At 44.1% G+C, this 19,404-nt stretch overlaps 2 protein-coding genes across 8 annotated transcripts; both read left to right on the forward strand.

Annotated features, from left to right (window-relative positions):
- On the forward strand, window positions 1-4,442 carry LOC135089960 (facilitated trehalose transporter Tret1-like). Its single transcript, XM_063986147.1, has 5 exons — window positions 1-123; window positions 1,869-2,001; window positions 2,698-2,873; window positions 2,981-4,013; window positions 4,150-4,442. The coding sequence occupies exons 1-5, from the start codon at window positions 1-3 to the stop codon at window positions 4,440-4,442; spliced, it is 1,758 nt and encodes a 585-aa protein (XP_063842217.1).
- Window positions 4,334-19,372, forward strand: LOC135090086 (sodium/potassium-transporting ATPase subunit alpha-1-like). 7 transcript variants are annotated; one of them, XM_063986398.1, is made up of 14 exons: window positions 8,011-8,181; window positions 8,754-8,954; window positions 10,844-10,957; window positions 11,591-11,725; window positions 12,261-12,378; window positions 12,838-13,023; window positions 13,378-14,625; window positions 15,017-15,273; window positions 15,694-15,800; window positions 16,321-16,495; window positions 16,904-17,034; window positions 17,286-17,387; window positions 18,374-18,535; window positions 18,785-19,372. In XM_063986398.1, exons 1-13 carry the CDS (start codon window positions 8,056-8,058, stop codon window positions 18,492-18,494), a joined length of 3,021 nt encoding a protein of 1,006 aa, XP_063842468.1. In that variant the 5' UTR covers window positions 8,011-8,055; the 3' UTR covers window positions 18,495-18,535; window positions 18,785-19,372. The 7 variants fall into 7 exon arrangements, with proteins under 7 accessions (XP_063842471.1, XP_063842468.1, XP_063842467.1 ...); XM_063986401.1 differs by lacking the exon at window positions 8,011-8,181 and adding an exon at window positions 4,334-4,472 and having other exon boundaries at window positions 18,374-19,372; XM_063986397.1 differs by having other exon boundaries at window positions 18,374-19,372.
- The last annotated feature ends 32 nt before the right edge of the window (window positions 19,373-19,404 follow it).

The following is a 19,404-nucleotide window of genomic DNA, read 5'->3' on the forward strand; positions in this document are numbered from 1 at the left end:
ATGGACATCTCTGAGCCCGCTGAGGAGGAGAGCCGTCCCTCGGGAGTCAAGGACCTGAGCTGCATCGCTGGGGGCATCCGCAAAGTGTTCTGTCGCTCTGCCCTCACGCCCCGGGAGAAACAGGTGTGTGTGTGTGTGTGTGTGTGTGTGTGTGCCTTGCAATCTGCACTTCGGTCTTCACGTTATCTTTGGAAGTTAGTGGCAGTGGTCATCGTGGAGAGAGAGAGAGAGAGAGAGAGAGAGAGAGTGTGTGTGTGTGTGTGTGTTGGGGTCTCCTGCACCTCCTCCTCCTCCTCCTCCTCCTCCTCTATGGAAGGCAGAGAGGGTGGCGGAAGGCGTGAAGCAAACAGGCAGCGTTTCAGATAGCCAGGCAGAGATACAGAAAGAGTCAAATTATTGGTTCTGTCTGTCGTTTTACATTTCGTCCTTCCTGTCCAGCTGAAGTGAATGAGGTGGCGGATAGACAGACACGCTTGATCACTTCTTCTTTTTCTGGTTAATGCTTCTGCTCCAATTCTTTAGGAACTGGTATCTCCCGTAACTCCTCTTTTTTTTTCTTTACATTTTTTCAACCCTTAGCCAGTGCCCTGCTTGGATATAAACTGACGGATAAATAGACAGACATACATGCAGATAGCAAATTAGATCGATGAGTCTGCATGTCTTCTTTCCTTCTGTCTTCCCTGTCCAGTGTGAAGTGAGTGAAGTGACAGAAGTAGACGGAAATGGACAGACAGAAAGACAGAATTAGACATAACGGACAGACGGAAGACATAATCAGACAGAAACGACGAGAAAGACAAAATTAAACAGACATAGACAGAAAGGCAGAACTAGACAGAAACGGACAGACAGAAAGACATCAGACAAACACAGGCAGAAGGACAGAATGAGACAGAAAACGATAAACAGAAAGACAGAGAATTAGACAGACACGAACAGAAAGAAAGACAGAAATAACGATAGCTTTCAGACACTACAACACCCTGACTCCCTTTTCCTCTCAGCAAGACAGGAAAAGAAAGAAAAAATCCGAGAAAGTGTCAGAAGTGTCACGCCCAAGACACTAGTAAACCAGTAACTGTGTCACCACCACCACCACCACCACCACACTCGTTTTCTTTGTGCAGTGCTACGTCTAGAAGTGACAAAGGAAGTGAGAAGAGGGGTACGAAGTTATGAGTGCCAAGAGACAGACAAACAGACAGACGTGTTTGAATGACCTATGCTATTACGATACCTCAAGGCAATGCTGACATTATGCTCCTCTTGTGTCTTGATTTGTAATGTTTTTTTTTTTTTTTTATATATTCTTATGTACTTTTGTTTATTTGTATGTTTATTTAGTTATTTAGTTATTTAGTCAGTTATATAGGTAGCTAGATAGGTAGTCAGATAGTTGGTTAGTTCGTCAGTCGGTCAGTCAGTCAGTCGGTCAGTCAGTCAGTCAGTCATTCAGTTATTTGGTTACTCTTGTGAGAAGTCTACGGTACTCGCCCTTCGTTTTCTATGATCAGTGCCAAAGAAGTCTCTCTCTCTCTCTCTCTCTCTCTCTCTCTCTCTCTCTCTCTCTCTCTCTCTCTCTCTCTCTCTCTCTCTCTCTCTCTCTCTCTCTCTGTCCCTCTCGTGACCTTCGCCAACCTCTTGCGTACAAACATAAAAACAACAGCAATGATAACCTAACCAACAACAAAAATAAAAACACCAAAAATTATAATAATAGTAATAATAATGATAATAATAATAATAATGATAATAATAATAATAATAATAATAATAATAATAATAATAATAATAATAATACTAACAACAATAATAAATCAATAATTAGCCCCGTGTCATCTCCCCCGTGTTCCCCCGTGGCCCAGGTGGTGTACTCAGGGTTGGTGGCGTGGGTCGGCGTGGCGCTGGGGCTGGTGCTGGCCTACCCCCCGCTGGCCCTCCACGTCTGGACGCGAGAGAGGGACGTCACTTTGACCCACCAGGAGATATCATGGTTCAGTAAGTGGGCAACCATCTCTCTCTCTCTCTCTCTCTCTCTCTCTCTCTCTCTCTCTCTCTCTCTCTCTCTCTCTCTCTCTCTCTCTCTCTCTGTGTGTGTGTGTGTGTGTGTGTGTGTGTGTGTGTGTGTGTGTAATCTTGTTAGCTGGTTATGTATGTCTCTTCCTTCTCTTTCTTTTTCTTTTTCTTTTCCTTTCCTTCCTTTCGTTTCGTTTCCTTTCCTAGTATTCGTCTTATTTTTCTTTTCTTCTTCTTTTCTTCTGCTTATTTTTTTTCCTTCTGTCTTTCTTCTTCTTCTTCTTCTTCTTCTTCTTCTTCTTCTTCTTCTTCTCCTACTCTCCGTTCATCCTTATTCATGTGTTCAAGTCATTTTCCTCTCGCCTCCCTCCCTCACTCCCTCCCTCTTTTCATTACGTAATCTCCCTTTCTCATGATACACATTCGCCTGCTTTTAGTCCTCCTCCCCCTTCCTCCTCTCTCTCTCTCTCTCTCTTTTCATCCTCTTTGCATCCCATTCGTCCTTTCACCACACTGGCTTATCTTAACTGATGTTTTCCTCTGTCGCCCTCTCTTGACTTCTGCTCACCTTCCTCACCTCGCCGCTATGTGTGTGTGTGTGTGTGTGTGTGTGTGTGTGTGTGTGTGGCTGATAGCGAGGCGGTTACTGGAGCGGTGATGGTGGCGGTGGTATTGCAGGAAGTGTGCTGTACCTGGGTTCGATCCCCGGATCCGTGGTGGGGGGGATGTTGATGCAGCTGCTGGGACCTCGCCGCCTGCTGCTGCTGCTGCTGCCTGGCCTTGCTCTGTCGTGGCTGCTGCTACCCCTCGTTACACCGCACGCCCCCACACTCATCGTCCTCCGCGCTCTGCAGGTGGGTGCTCTCAGGGTCACTTCGTGGGTCACGTAGCTCGCTAGGGTCACACGGCGCCGCGTGGCTGTGGTGGGCTGTGACGTTGACAGGCGTGTTGTGCCCCGCAGGGTGTGCTGGTGGCCGGCTGTGGCCTGAGCGTCTACGTGTACCCGTGCGAGGTGGTGGAGGCGCGGCTGCGAGATGTGGTGGGCGCCCTTCCTGAGGCGGCCTTCTCCCTGGGCTTCCTGCTGGCCTACCTGCTGGAGGCCGCCCTGCACTGGTCCGTCGTGGTGTTGCTGGTGCCATCCTGCCTGCTGTTGCCCACCGCCCTCGCCGTGGCCCTCGTGCCGGAGTCCCCGGCATGGCTCCTTCATCGTGGCCGCCTGAAGGAGGCCCGTGAGGTGCTAACCGCCCTCCGCCCTGCCGGTGTCAGTGTGGAGAAGGAGCTGCTCACCATGCAGCTGGAGGGCGACAAGCAGCGCGGGAAGGAGCGTGGTTGTCCCGTCTTCCTGCTGAGGCATGCGAGGTTCCTGCTGCCCGTGCTGGCGGGACTCATTCTGGTGCTGCTGAAGGAGAGCACCGGCCAGATGGTGCTGGTGCTGACGCTGAGCCGCGTGCTGTCAGGCGGCGCCGTGGGCCTGTCGCCGCTGTGGGGCAGCGTGGTGGTGGGGGCTGCCAGGGTGGCCGCCAACCTGGGCGGCTGCTGCTTCCTGCTGCGCCACTTCTCCCGTCGGGCCGTACTGTCCCGCGCCTCACTCACCGCCGGAGTGGCCATGGTCGTGCTGGCCAACTACTACGCCTCTACCGGAGAACACTTCTGGCCGCAGGTGACGCCCTTCGTGTTCACGGTGGTGTTCGTGGTGTGTTACGGCGCCGGCGTGGGTCCCGTGGCCAGCCTCATGGTGTCCGAGCTGCTGCCGGGGCCCGTGCGTGGCCTGGGCTCGGGCCTCGCCAACGCTGTCCTGTGCGGCGCCCAGTTCAGCCTCACCTTCATCGCGCCCTCCACTGACCAGGAATTCACGTTCTCCTGCTGGGGCTACGGAGGCGGCTGTCTCCTGCTGGCGGGCTTCGCCCTCCTGTTGCCAGAGACGCGGTGCCGCCCCCTGGAGGAGCTTGAGGTGTTCTGGCGGGAGGCCACCGCGAAGGGCGTGTGTGGGGGATGTCTGGCCCCCAGCAAGCAGTCTGCCCTGCCCACGCCACGCCCTAGCACCCCAGCCCCGTGTGTGTGTGCTCGCGTTCCCTTCCCCAACACCCACCCATCTCTCCCAGCCATCCAAATCCCACTCCCCTTCTCCAGACTCCCCGTGCTGTTCCCCAACACCCACACACCGCACCTCACCACCTCAGCCTCGCTCCCCAGCACCTTCGCCCTCAGCTTCCCAGGCCTGTGTCCAAGCTCCCCGCCCCTGCGCCCCATCGCCCCTTCCCGTCACCCCACCCTCCTCGCTGACTCCAACACCTCCACCCCGCTGCTCAACATCCCATCGCCGCACGTCACCGCCACCACCACCACCACCCACACCTCCCCTCAAGCAGGCGGCCGAGCAGACAGCCTTGAGGGCGTCGCCGGAGCAGCACAGACAGACGTGATGCAGCCTTGGCGTCACCTTCTATCCCATGGTATGTTGTAGTGTGCTCTGGTGCACCTCTCTGTCGTTGTCCACTACTCCCTCTCCCTGCCAGGCTGCCTCGAGGGGAGCTGCGTCTGTGCCGTCAGTAGTGGAGGCGTCATGCACGAGTAGCTGCCAGTCTGTGTGTTCTGCTTTCCTTCTCCCGCATACTTGCTCCCCATCAAACTCTCTCTCTCTCTCTCTCTCTCTCTCTCTCTCTCTCTCTCTCTCTCTCAACACGTCTCTGTCTGTGTGTAGAATTGTGTTTTCTGTCCATTGTCAACAAATGTGTAAGCAAACTCACCATAAGCACTAACTATAGGCTTCTTGTAATCTGCTGTCACTGCACCGCCACTCACAGCACTGCACCGCCACTCACAGCACTGCACCGCCACTCACAGCACTGCACCGCCACTCACAGCACTACACCGCCACTCACAGCACTGCACTGCCACTCACAGCACTGCACCGCCACTCACAGCACTACACCGCCACTCACAGCACTGCACCGCCACTCACAGCACTGCACCGCCACTCACAGCACTACACCGCCACTCACAGCACTGCACCGCCACTCACAGCACTGCACCGCCACTCACAGCACTACACCGCCACTCACAGCACTGCACCGCCACTCACAGCACTGCACCGCCACTCACAGCACTGCACCGCCACTCACAGCACTACACCGCCACTCACAGCACTGCACCGCCACTCACAGCACTACACCGCCACTCACAGCACTGCACCGCCACTCACAGCACTACACCGCCACTCACAGCACTACACCGCCACTCACAGCACTACACCGCCACTCACAGCACTACACCGCCACTCACAGCACTGCACCGCCACTCACAGCACTACACCGCCACTCACAGCACTACACCGCCACTCACAGCACTACACCGCCACTCACAGCACTGCACCGCCACTCACAGCACTGCACCGCCACTCACAGCACTACACCGCCACTCACAGCACTGCACCGCCACTCACAGCACTGCACCGCCACTCACAGCACTACACCGCCACTCACAGCACTACACCGCCACTCACAGCACTACACCGCCACTCACAGCACTGCACCGCCACTCACAGCACTGCACCGCCACTCACAGCACTACACCGCCACTCACAGCACTGCACCGCCACTCACAGCACTGCACCGCCACGACTGCACACTCATCGTGATACTTTGCGCATTAATGAGTTGTAAGACCTGCTCATTAATACACGACCATTCAGCATTAGCATAACCAACGACGTCAGATGGATAGATAAGGACTGTTCACTTAATATTTTGGCTTATTATAATATTATTTGTATTGTGTTTGCAGTAATCGATACGAATCCTGTGCCGGTGTTTTTATTCATTTATTTTTATTTATTTATTTATTTATTTTATTTATTTATTTATTTTTTTTTTTGCGTCATAAGAACCATTTCCAACGGTCACGGGATGAGTAACTGAATTCTCAAGGTTATTTCTCTATCGATGATGCGGAAAACTTAAACTCTCACTAGCATCATGAAAACATTCTCAAAAAAATCCCAGGAACTCAAAGCAAGTCCTGTTAAAAGTAGATTTGATGCTACAGGGACTTGGAATTGCTTTTGAGTCTGATCTCTACAACAGCAGCTCTGTTAATTAAGGGAAGCAACAGAAAACAGAAGACAGTCAGCATCCGCCACACAGCTAATGTATTCATCTAGCATGCCACATTCTCTCTAGGAAATCATTCGCTGTCCCAATCATCGCCTGCTTCTACAGTCCCCCCACCACCCATTCCCTTCCTGGTTTATTCATTCTGTCGTTCCTGTCAGAATCAGAATTACTTGCATCTTCTCTCCCCTGCCTTTCTCTCTCATGCTCCTCACATATTCCACTGTCCCATTTTTTCTCGTGTCAATCATCTGGCACACTGTTGCTTTCTTGTAATTCAGACTTTCATAAAAAAAAAATTAATAATAATAAATGAGTAAATAGACATATAAACTCAACACCGTAAACTCAAATCCATTATGTTATTTTTCATTTATTGTTCTAGCACCATTATACGTACAACATTACCATCTGCACGTGTTAAACCATTATTTTCATTAATAATTATGGTATACATGTTCAAACATCTTCATTAATTGTCTTCACATGTCTTAGCATCATTGTATAACCTCATTAACAATGTACACGTTTTATGATCATTGTATAACTTCTTTTAAAACAATATACACGTAATTTAGCATAATTGTATAACCTCACTAACAATATACACGTGTTTTAGCATAATTGTGTAACCTCATTAGCTATATACACGTGTTTTAGCATCATTGTATAACCTCACTACCATCTATACGTGTTTTAGCATCATTGTATAACCTCACTACCATCTATACGTGTTGCAGCATCATGGCATACACCTGTTCATGTGTGAGTGCCTTTGTCCCCATGTGTCAATTAAAGCAACACAATGACAACCTAACAATGCTAAAGAGGCAGAGAAGGCGAAGTATATGTAGAGATGAGTTTTGCTGGTGTGGCTTGGAATAGACAGATAGACAGACAAATGAGTGAAGAAGGCAGGGAACGACTTTTGTCCTGTTTTAATGATGATGGTGAAGATGATTGTTGTTGTTGTTGTTGTTGTTGTTGTTGTTGTTGTTGTTGTTGTTGTTGTTGTTTTATTAGTATATTAATAGCTGGCAGCCTTCATTTATTTAGCTCAGCATACGCCATATTTAGCTATTTCCAAGCTGGACACGCCACGCTTGCACAATTCCACAAGTCACCCATGCATTCAATTCTCCCTACCATGCTCTCTAATAAAACCGTGCCTTGAGAAAACGTTCCCCACACCTCGCCATCATTCTCAAACGTTTCATCATGGGTACTCAGGGAAACGTTCTGGCATCATGTTGAAGGAAATGTTTCATTATAAATTAACGTTCATGCGTTCTGCAGCCATTGTTGTCTTTATTTTTATATGTCTGGTAGCATTATCATTATTCAGAGCAAACATACGGCCATTTTCCCCAGTCAGTCAGTCTTCATTACCGTACAGAAATTAACGTTCCACTGTCATGTATTGTACTGTAATGAATAACAAATGTTTCACTGATTGTTGTTAAAATTGATATTGATGTTTTATTGATATTCAAACACTATTCTTTATATTGTTTTTAGTTTTTTATATACCTACAAATTGTACTGAGAACCATTTATCCATTTCCTTTTCCAAGTTCTTTTTTTCATTTATTTTCTGTGAATTGAGCAATTAATGCAATAGTCAAATCTAATATTTTTAAGCATTGAAAAATTATGTATATATATCATTTTCTTCAAAATGCGTCATATTATTCAAGGAACGACAATTTAATGAAATAAGAAAAGTAAAAACTTATATCAATATTTTTTTATACTGAAAAAAAAATCAATTTACTATTTCAATTATGATATCCCCTCCTACTGAAAAAAAAAAAGAAAGAAGAACTTATTCAAATTTTTACCCGAGTTTACAGAAAATCGAATGAAATTACGTCACGTAAACATTTCGGAGTGAGGTGTACGATCCTCTCGTCCTGCAGCACCAGCCATGCCGTTCAGGTTGGGGAAGAAGTCCAAGAAAAATACAAAGGAACTAAAGAAAGATCTGGAGCAGGATGAACATAAAATATCCTTGGAGGAACTGTACACCAGGCTCGATGTGGACCCACGCGTGGTGAGCAGCGGTGGGCGGGAGGGGGAAAAAAAAAAATTGTTTCTCGCCATTTATTTATTTATTTATTTTTTTTTTTTTTTCGTTTTTCTCCATTTATATATATATATATATATATATATATATATATATATATATATACTTTTCTTCGTCATTTTTTCCCCTTTCCATAGTTTCCCTCTTATTTTTTTTTCTTTTTCTTCCGCGTTTTTTCTTTCCGTAATTTTTCCCTTTTCGTTTTCTTTCGTTCGTTTTTTTTGTTTTGTTTTGTTTCGCAGTTTTCTTTCGCTATTTTTTTTTTTTTTTACCCTGTTTTATATGTTTTTACTTCACTGTTATCTCTTCCTCTTTCACTTTCTCCTTTCTTTCTTCATTTTTTTTTTTTTTTTTTGTTTTTCCACCTCTTGGTTCAGTAAGTCAGTCAATCAGTCATTAGGTTGTCAATGTTTCTCTGGTAAAACTCTTGGCATATTAACATCCCTCCTTTCTTGTAACTTGAAAGCATGTTTACCTCGAAGAGTTGCTGCAGATCCCTCCTGTATTAACTTCCGTGTCTTTCTCTCTCGTCAATGCAGGGGCTGTGTGAGGAGGAGGTGAGGGCCAGGCAGGAGCGGGATGGCCTCAACGTGCTGGAGTCCATCAGGCGGGTCTCCTCAGTGTATATCTTCCTGAAGCAGCTGGTGACAGGCTTCTCCCTCCTGCTGTGGGCGGGAACTGCTCTCTGCATCTTCGCCTATGTGGCTTCCATCTTGCAGCGCGATACAAAAAATGAATATGTGAGTTATCTCAGGGAATATTCGTATCCTTTTAGCTCTCATCAAGTAGTCTGGCGGGCATTTTGTTATGGTGGTGTGACGGGGTTGCCCATTGGCGCCTGGCCTGTGGAAGCGTGGGGCTCAGAGTGTGGTGATATGTTCTGTAAATTAAAGGTTTCAGAGTATGCCTGGCAGTGGCTGTCGTATAGTGATGGGCAGTTCTGTACTCTTGGGTTTATGGCTGATTAATTCCACCTGTTCCTGTCCTTATTTGTGACTTATTCCACTTGTTGCACTCTTGTATAGATGATATGGTGTTGAGCCCTGAGATCACCTATCTATCTATCTATCTATCTATCTATATATCTATCTATCTATCTATCTATATTGTATACCCAAAGACTATGGATATATTCACAAGATACTCTGAAGCCAAGAAAGTTAGTGGAATTATGTGCTCAAATGAAAGGACTTTGGCATGCAGTCTGGGATAAGAGAGCAGGGCAGTGTGCTTGTGTGATAGGACAATCAAGACCGACCAGATAAATAACTTGTTCCTTGCTAATCGTCTTGGTCTGACGTAACATGTTGGATGTGCATATTTACTGTCACCGTTCTGCCAAAGGTTCAGTTTCAGGTGAAAAAATCTCTCATAATAATTTTCCACCACCTTCAGATCAACTTTTCAGTGTTTCTGTGATGCCCCAAAGCTTGCCATGACCCAAGGAGATAGAAGAGATGTTACATGACACAACAGTTATATACAGGTTATGAGATAGGTAGTTCATGTGTATGTATTCAGTGACTACATGTGTACAGACTGTGGACTGTGAGGCATGTACTGTATGCATCTCATGGCTACATACAGACATTGTGAGGCATGCACATATGTATTTCATGGCTATCTCATAAAGAGGGTTGCCTTCTGTGGTGACTGAGGTGTCTAAGATAATGGTGGTGACAGTAATGGTAATACTGCCATTAATTTTCCTGCTTCCTTGGTTTTATATACTAGATACTGGAGCAACATTCCCTTATAATATGTTAGTTCTTCTATGGATGTAGGTAGATATCTTGTATTCTAGAGTCATTCCTTGTATGTAATGTTTTCTTCAGTTTTGGTGTAATTTGTTTCTTTTTTTGTTTGATGTATGTATAGCTATATGTAGATACTTTATAATATTGTTAGTATGACTGTTGTAGAGGATTTATATTTTCAGAATTTTGTAAGTCAGCTGCAGTTTTCATGAATAAAATATAAAAGAAATTCTTCTCATAACCTTTGTACCCAGGTTGGTCAATTTCTCTTAGTTTAAAGATGTTTATATACATAATTGACACTCAGACCTACTCTTTGTGTGCTGTTGTCTTGTTTACTGGTGACACATCTCATTCCTTCTTTGTAGCTAGATTACATGACACACTTTTTCTCTTTTACTTTCTACTTTATATAATGTTAGGTAACTTCATGTAAAACCTTTATCCAGTCACATTAAAAGATAAATAAAATGCTTACACACACACACACACACACACACACACACACACACACACAATAGTAGAAGTAGTAGTAGCAGTATTTTTTTTAACAAAAATAACATTTCACTTCCTTACAGAAAAACAAAATCAATACACACACACTTGCATTTTTTAGATCAGTCAGACCATTTTTTAATTTGTGTAACTGATAACACTGCTGCTGGAAGAATGTTTAATCTCACATAGTCTTGAGAAGGTAAGATATAACTTGTACACATATTCATTTGCTTCTTGCATAAAGTAATGTCACAAAATGGACTTTATCTATGTAACATTTTCTTAATCCCTCCAATGTGGAAAATATTATGTTGTACTCCACTATGTTGGTGAGTGAATTATACTAGAGCAGTGATACAGGTGTTCCTTTGCAGCTGTACCTGGGCATTGCTCTGGCAGGGGTGGAGTTGATATCAGCAGGCTTCAGCTTCATGCAGGAGCGCAAAGGTTCCAAGATCATAGAGTCATTCATCAAAATGGTGCCGTTGGTAATGATACTTCACCTCCTGTGTGGATAGTTACTTTCTTATGTACATGCTTCACCTCAGGGAACACTGCACTCACCAGGCTGTGGGAGAGGAGAGGATGTGCTGTCATACACCCACCTGTGATGTTGCCTTTTACATTGAACATTCCCCTGCCAAGTGGAATGTTATATGACAAGAACATGAATTTAATGATGCAGAATAATATGCAGAGGGAAGTGTGCATATCATGTAGAGGATACTAAAAGCTCCAACTAATTATGTAATTTAAATAATGTAATGTTTAATGCTATTTATGGAGGTACAATGAGAAACAACTTTCAGAAAATAGTCAACAAGGACATGGCAATGAAGAACTTGATTTTTTACTTTGAATGTGTAAAGGTATTTTTAGAGAATTTGGATGGAATCTAAATTATGTAAGATTTGGACTCAGTCAAAATGTAAAGTTGTGTAAAAATTACTCCGAGAAATTAGGAAAGTTGAGTAATTAAGTTGTATTCATGCATTCCATTTTTACTGTCGTGTGCCACCTTGTTTAGAAAGCCAGCAATGTAAAAAGAAATATATTGGCAATAGGTGACCATGTCCGTGTGAAATGTCTTCAGATTTTGAATATCAGCATACCATTACCAGGAAACAGTTGTGAGGCGCAGTGGGAAGGAGTTCACCATCGACACGAAGGAGCTCTGCACTGGGGACATAGTGAAAGTGAAGGCCGGTGACCGCATTCCTGCTGATCTCCGCATGATTGAGGTGCAAGGATTGAAGGTGTGGGGATGTGATGTACTTGGCTCAGACATATCACTGAATCCCATGCAGTACTGGTAGGGAATATGTATAGTAAATAATATGTGGCACTGCATTGTTATATCAGAACATTACTATGAAGTCTTGCCAGATGGTGGTTAGTATTAGCAGTATCAAGTCAGTGTTGGTTTCTCATGGTTTTGTTACTACTACATAAAAAGATTAGGAATGGTTCATGCTGCACTAATTAATGAACAAGGGGGAGTGTTAGAAAAACAACTTTAACACTACTTTTCTCCATCAGTATCATGTCCAGTTCATGGTATGGAAGTTTTCTTGATTGTGGTGTTGAGTGAGTGAAAGTCACTAACTCCAGTGCTTTGTTGTGATGAACTCTCAAACATATATTTTTACTGTTTGTATGAGAGGTTTTTACCTGCATCACTTTATGACAAACAATTCCTGATTCTAATTCACAACTAAGAGGCACCAATTTCTCTTACCAAATGATGAATATTTATGCACCATGCAGTGTCTATTCCTTCACCCCAAACAGGTGGACAATGCCCCACTGACAGGAGAGAGCACACACATCACCCTCACAGTAGAAGCTTCAGAGGAGAATGTTCTTGATGCCACCAACATTGCATTCTTCTCCACGAGTGCTGTGGAAGGTAGGTCGCTTATCTATCTGTAAGTATGTCTGTTTGTACACATTACTGGGGAGGAATATACATCCTTTCTAAGGCAGGACAGCATCAGTAATTCCTAAATGGCAGGTGTTGGTAATTAATAAAAATCGATTTGATTGATAAGAATGAAGTTATGGGCATTTAATTTTATCTGTAATTGTGTCTGGAAAGTACATAGTATATGGTATATTTGTTTTGAATGTTACACCACTTGGCAATGTGTGAGTCCTGGCAGCAAAATATAGGGGTTGTCCTTTATTTCATCATGCAGGTAAGTCACTGAACTCACAGCTACTGTTCTCCTGGTATTGGTGATGCAGTGTTTGCTGGGTCACACCAGCAGGAGGGAGTTAGATGACACAGGCAGCCACTGACCACATGCCAGCTATCTTTTAATGGTGTGAATTATTGAAGCATGCATTATGTACTGTATCGTTGCAGGAAAGGGAGTTGGCATTGTGATCAACATCGGTAATGGGACAGTGATGGGCCACATTGCTGCCCTGACTGCAACGATACAGCCTTTGGAGACTCCACTATCCAGGGAAATCAGTCACTTTGTGTGGTTCATCACCATTATATCCATTATGCAAGGCTTCATTCTCCTTGCTTTGGCATTGCTTATGGGTGAGTGCACTCAACACTGGTGGTGCTTGTGTGGTTTGCAAAACTTGCGTAATGTGACATGACATATAATCAGACATGTGATCAGTTCAGTCCCCAGGCATGATGTCCACACAGATTTATACAAGCACCCCTTTGATGTGATATGCATGGAAATACTCTTTGCTTTCCTTTAATTTTACCTTTGGTGTGTGTTTTTATTCAAAGAGATTTGTTATTTGTAGATTACAGTTCATGTTTTGTGGCATTTTTTTGTATAATCATTTATTTACTTTGGGATTTGAAATGGGACAGGTGATCCAGAAACATCCATGTACCATGTAGGTTATCAGTACATACCTAAGTATCTTGCTGCAGGGTATGGGTGGTTAGAGGCCATTATATACCTGGTGGGCATCATTGTGGCCAACGTTCCTGAAGGTCTACTGGTCACTGTGTCGGTCTGCCTCACACTGGCTGCAAAGCGTATGTCCAAGGAGAACTGCCTCATCAAGAACCTGGAGGCTGTGGAGACTCTGGGCTCCACGTCTGTCATCTGCACTGATAAGACAGGAACGCTTACCCAGAACTGCATGAGTGTGGTCCACCTGTGGGTGAACCTGCAGGTGGTGCCAGTGAATACCTCAGAGTATGGCACCCCTTCACAGATACTGGCCCCTCCCAAGACTCTGAGGGTGCTGGCCCGTATTGCTGCCATTTGCACCAATGCCACATTTGAGGATGCCAGTGATGTCCCCATTGTGAAGCGGCAAGTATTTGGGGATGCATCTGAGGCGGCTCTCATCAAGTGGGTGGAGCTGTCCTTTGGCAACCTGGAGGAGACTCGTGCCTCTTACAAGAAAGTCTTTGAAATTCCATTCACCTCAGTCAGCAAGTACCACTTGTGCATTTATGAAATTCATGGGAAGCGGTACTCAAATTTCATGGTGGTGATGAAGGGCGCCCCAGAGGTGGTGCTGAATGCCTGCCACACTGCCCTTGTGCATGGACATGAGAAACCCCTGGAAAACAGTTTCATGAAAGCCTTTGAGGAGACCCACGAGATGTTGGCCAGCCATGGGGAACGAGTACTGGGCTTGTGTGACTGCCACCTGCCAGCCAAACACTTCCCACGTGACTATCAGTTCGACTCTGAGAAGATGAACTTTCCCATGAGTGGCTTTCGCTTTGTCGGCCTCATATCGCTGATAGACCCACCAAGGGCCAATGTACCAGTGGCCATCTCTCAGTGCCGTGCAGCGGGAATAAGGATAGTCATGGTGACGGGTGACCATCCCATCACTGCCAAGGCCATCGCCAGAAAGGTGGGCATCATCTCGGCCAGAAGCGAAACTATAGAAGAAGTTGGCAAAAGACTGTGTCTCCCCATCAGTCAGGTGGACCCAAGCCTTGCCCCAGCCATTGTCTTGCATGGTAATGATCTATCTAAGATGAGCTCAAAAGACTTAGTGCAGGTGTTTTCCAGCCACCAGGAGATAGTGTTTGCCCGCACGTCTCCACAGCAGAAGCTCATTGTGGTGGAGGGATTCCAGGAGACAGGTGCCATCGTGGCAGCCACAGGCGACGGGGTAAATGATGCACCGGCACTCAAAAAGGCTGATATTGGTGGGTGGACTTCTGAAGACCCTGTAGATATGTATGAATATTGCATCAGTATAGTTAATAAGTCTTCTCTTAATTTTTAAATTGTTATTACCCTAACTATCATTAAGTGTTTTTATGTGTATCATCTCCATTCTCACTGATTTTCATATGTATGTATCCTCTGTTCTGTGTCTTGTGTTGTCCATGTTAATACCTTTTCAAGCAAACTCCTTCAGAGGGGTGGCCATGGTGGCACAGACTAATATGTCAGGCAGAGGTTTTTTCTTGAAGTATTCATGTTCACTATATTGCTTGTGTGGATATACTTTGCTCTTTTGCTTCTGAACAGTTCCGTGTTTTCGGAGACACGTAAATGATGAGTGCAGGGACTAACTATTGTTGTGTCGTGCAGGAGTGGCAATGGGGATATCTGGCACAGAGGTGTCCAAGGAGGCTGCTGACTTGATCTTAATGGATGACAACTTTGCATCCATTGTGAGAGGAGTGGAGGAGGGAAGAATAATTTTTGATAACCTGAAGAAATCAGTGATGTATACCCTCACTTCAAAAGTTTCAGAGGTTGGCCCCTTCATCTTCTTTGTCATTGCCAGAATCCCACTGCCTCTTGGAGCAATCACCATTCTCTGCATCGACTTGGGGACTGACATAGTGAGTGTGGAGTGCATGTTGATTGTTGCAGCAAACATAGATTCAGTTGATCAGTACTCAGACATCCCATAGTTAACTGGGTGGCCATGATAAGGCTCAACATAACAGAAGCTGACTGCCTCATGAGAGGACAGCTGGGAAACATGTTGGGACAAGAGTCACAGTAGCAAGCCTGAATAACAAGAATTTATGCAGTGATTTTATGAATATAGAGAGAGATGTAAAGATTGTTGGAGTGCTGAATGAAAGTAAATTAGAAAAAAACCTTAATCATGTAGATCTTTGAGGTGGTTACTTGATGGTGAAGAATGTGCTGAAAATATTGTTTTTGTGGTGAAGGTAAAGTGTGGTAAATTACTGAGACTGGATTAGTAGATGAGGAGAGTCAGCACAGTGCCCCAACCATATGGAGCTGAGGAGGTGTTTCCACAGATGCCTGCCATATCCCTTGCCTATGAGGAGGCGGAGTCTGACGTCATGAAGCAGCAGCCTCGTGACCCGTGCCAGGACAGGCTGGTCAACTCCAGGTACACACACACTGTGTTTTGAGGCATGACTGTGTTACTTGCTAGTACATCTGAATTGCCTTATGTTACTTCATTACACATCAGAAGTGAAAGAGTCTGCACTTAATTGAAACTCTATGTGGACCATTGTGTGGAGTAGTATATTTATCCATTAGCTGATGATATCTGTCCCTTCAACACTTGGAATGATACTTTTATGCATCAGCTGATGCTATTTCCTCCCCCTCCTCCTGTAGGATGTTTGTATCTAGAAGGGGTGCACTAATGAATGTGGGATGCTGACATAGTGGTAATCAGCACATCTCAGATTTGTCATTAGCTCACTCATGAACCAACAACTAATCTTCAGTATATCCTGTATATATTTATTATTTTAATGTGCATGTTGCTCACTATTCTGCTTGGCAAACTACTGCAGTGTTGTGGAAAAATATAGATGCTAGTTTTCCTCATTTGCTCATTTGCTGGTTGATATTAGTGGGTGGGAAGTTGGTGAGTGAATGCAGCTGCTCCCCACCAGACTGCTGTGCATTGCATACTGGCAGCTGGGAGTCATCCAGGCCCTGGCAGGATTCTTTACCTACTTTGTGGTGATGGCAGAGAATGGCTTCCTTCCTGGGAGACTTTTTGGCATCCAGAAGCAGTGGTACTCTTGGAGCATCAATGACCTCGAGGACTCTTATGGGCAGGAGTGGGTGAGTGTGAGGAGGCTGGGATCTTCAAGGGTGTGCCATCCTGTGTCCCTGTTGTAGTAAGTTGCAATGCTGTTATGTAGTTCAGGTATGTGGTTCTTTCTATAGTAATCTTTAATACCAAAAGTATAACTATATTTATGTTTAAAATACTGAGGCAGACCAAAGGCTAAATGAGCATGGTAAAGAAAATTTCCACTATTATTACTCCACTGTATTAAAATGGCCTATTCAAAGAAAATGTTAATTTTTACATGTGTGATAGTATGAAATGTTGTTGCAAACTCTCTCCCTCTCTCTTTACCTCAGTCTGTTTCATATTACTAAGCTGCATCTCTAGCTAGAAATCCTCTACACCCTGACCATGCCTGTGCTGTCACCATTGTAAGGCAGAAATGTTGTCTTGTGCAGAACTACCATGACCGCAAGGTGCTGGAGTACACCTGTCAATCGGCCTTCTTCGTGAGCATTGTGGTGGTCCAGTGGGCCACCCTCCTTATCTGCAAGACCCGACGCAACTCCCTCATCCGCCAGGGCATGAGGTAAAGTTTCCTTTTGCTCTTTGCTCCCACAAAAATGACATCAAGACCATAACAGAAAATAGAGAAAGATCTGATGTCTTAATGCTGATGCCTCCCAAGATCACAAGATGCACAAGATCAGTACTAGATAAGATTAGTTCCTGAAATATCTAAAAAAAAACCTGAACTTTAAGAAAACAAATGATGAGTTCCTAGTGTTCAGCTTTGGAAATGCTTGTTTGCTGGATAATGAATGTTTTGAATTTTTCCAGGAATTCAGTGCTGAATTTCTCCCTTTTCTTTGAAACTGTGCTGGCTGCCCTTCTTATCTACCTCCCCGGCATGGACCAGGCACTCCACATCTACCCCTTGCAGTAAGTCCTCGGTGCATGTAACAAACCCTCTCACTATTTCACTATTTACCTGGTACATGTGAGAGAGAAACACACCTCATGTTTGGCATAATCATCTCATTTTCCCTCCTTACTCTAACTTTTTCACTCTGCTCATGGGTGCTGGTGTGGAGAGACCCAGGCACGCCACACACCGCCTCATTCATTGCTATCAGGATCCACCTGATGTTGCCTCTCCTGATTGGCTGTCTTTTCCTCCAGGAACTACTTTTGTTTGTGCCCTTTGTCATCACTTCTTTTTTTTGGTATTGTATGTATTCTGAACTCTACTTGGCCTGGTCTTGTTAAAATTATTACTTCACGGGTTAACTCCAACATTAATGTGAGCCAGAGACGTGAAGCGTGTGTGATTTAAAGTTAGGAAAGTGGATGGAAGTGGGAAGATTTATAGGGAAACTAATGAGAAAGGCCCCCTCATTCCAAAAATTGTAGTACATTTTATAATTTTTTTTGTTTATTTATTTTTTCCACATCTTGTCTCGGCTATCCGTGCTTTTCCCTTTGAAGTATACAGATAAGTTAGTGTTATTTCTTCACTGCTTTTGGCCATCACCCCTTGACCTGGTAAGTATGTTGATAGATCATTATTACTGCAGATATTCTCCTGCATCTTGTCTGGGCTACACATCCTTCAGCCTGCCAAGTACATGTATAAATATAGTTATTTAATGTTTTTTCCTCATGTTTGATCTATCTTCCTTGCCCTTGTAAGCTAATAGGTATATTTTAATTTTACATCTTGTCCTAAATCTCATCTCAACCATCTTTCCTGTGGTCTAGTTATATAGATGGATAATTATTAATTTATTCATTTTTATTTGTTTATTTTTTCAGGCCTCTGGTGGTTTTGCAAAGTGCCATTTCACATCTTGACCTTCAAATGTGATGTGACAGTATAGATAGATCATTTATTTATTTATTTATCTATTTTATCTCTTTTTTTCCAGTGCTCAGTGGTGGTTTTGTGCAGTGCCATTCTTCTTCCTGGCCCTCACCTATGGCGTGATGCTCACCTACTTGATACGGCACTACCCAGGCAGCTGGGTGGAGGAGGAGATGTATTACTAAGGCACTGAGGCTACTGTTAATTCTACTACTACTGCCACCTGGTACACCTTTCCCTAATCACCAATTACTCTTTACTTGTTCCACAGCCACATCTTATTGCAAAACATATTCTTTTCATCGATAACTTTCTTGTAGGTGCTTATAGAGACTTCACACATTGCTAATTGTTTTGTGTTGCAGTGAAAGGGTTAATACTACTACCATTACTACATGGAGAGTATATCAGTGACTTTAATACTACTACTTATACTGATACTACTGTTACTACTACAACTTCTACTACTATACAGGACATGAAGGGTGTATATCTAACTCCAGTACTACTACTACTACTGCTCCTGCTACTGCTACTCTAGGAAAGGTGTTTAGTTTGTTAGTGCAGCGAGGAAACTTATTATTGTTCCTGATATTACTGTGAGAAAGGTTCTGTATTGTCAGGTATTAGTTTTTGTAAACTGTACATAAAAATACTGTATATTTTGACCATGTATTCAGACTTTTAACGGAAGACTATGTTGTAAAAAGCTATTAGGTATTACTGGTCTGTGTAACTTATATGTAACGATGGTTCTTGAAAGTTATATTAGGTTTTTGATTGAAGGTTCTGTTTCTTAGCTGTATAGAGGGATATAGGCACTGTTTGGAAGCTTGTTTATGTCAGCTGCTTTACTTCTTGTTGTGAGAGTATATGAACCAGTGGAAATTGTCTGGATTATTTATTTAGTCATTTATTTATATTTTCATGTGTGACTGCCCAGGAATCTCCTTGTTGATTGGCTTTAATATTCTTGTGATATTTTTTAAAACAAGTTTGGGTGAGATGTTATGCTATATTTTATCATTGTGTCTTGTTTATTAAAAGAGGAGTGAATAAGAAATTGCTTTTAAACGTTTAATTGTCATACATGTC

This window comes from Scylla paramamosain, chromosome 34 (genome assembly GCF_035594125.1).
Source record: "Scylla paramamosain isolate STU-SP2022 chromosome 34, ASM3559412v1, whole genome shotgun sequence".
NCBI lineage: Eukaryota > Metazoa > Arthropoda > Malacostraca > Decapoda > Portunidae > Scylla > Scylla paramamosain.

Bases quoted from the DNA above. Each gene is read 5' to 3' on its own strand.
- LOC135089960 (XM_063986147.1), top strand. From the start codon at position 1: ATGGACATCTCTGAGCCCGCTGAGGAGGAGAGCCGTCCCTCGGGAGTC. The intron at 124-1,868 runs GTGTGTGTGTGT...CCCGTGGCCCAG, and splicing joins TCACGCCCCGGGAGAAACAG to GTGGTGTACTCAGGGTTGGT. The intron at 2,002-2,697 runs GTAAGTGGGCAA...GTGGTATTGCAG, and splicing joins CCAGGAGATATCATGGTTCA to GAAGTGTGCTGTACCTGGGT.
- LOC135090086 (XM_063986397.1), top strand. From the start codon at position 8,056: ATGCCGTTCAGGTTGGGGAAGAAGTCCAAGAAAAATACAAAGGAACTA. The intron at 15,801-16,320 runs GTACACACACAC...GCTCCCCACCAG, and splicing joins GACAGGCTGGTCAACTCCAG to ACTGCTGTGCATTGCATACT. The intron at 17,388-18,373 runs GTAAGTCCTCGG...CTTTTTTTCCAG, and splicing joins CTCCACATCTACCCCTTGCA to TGCTCAGTGGTGGTTTTGTG.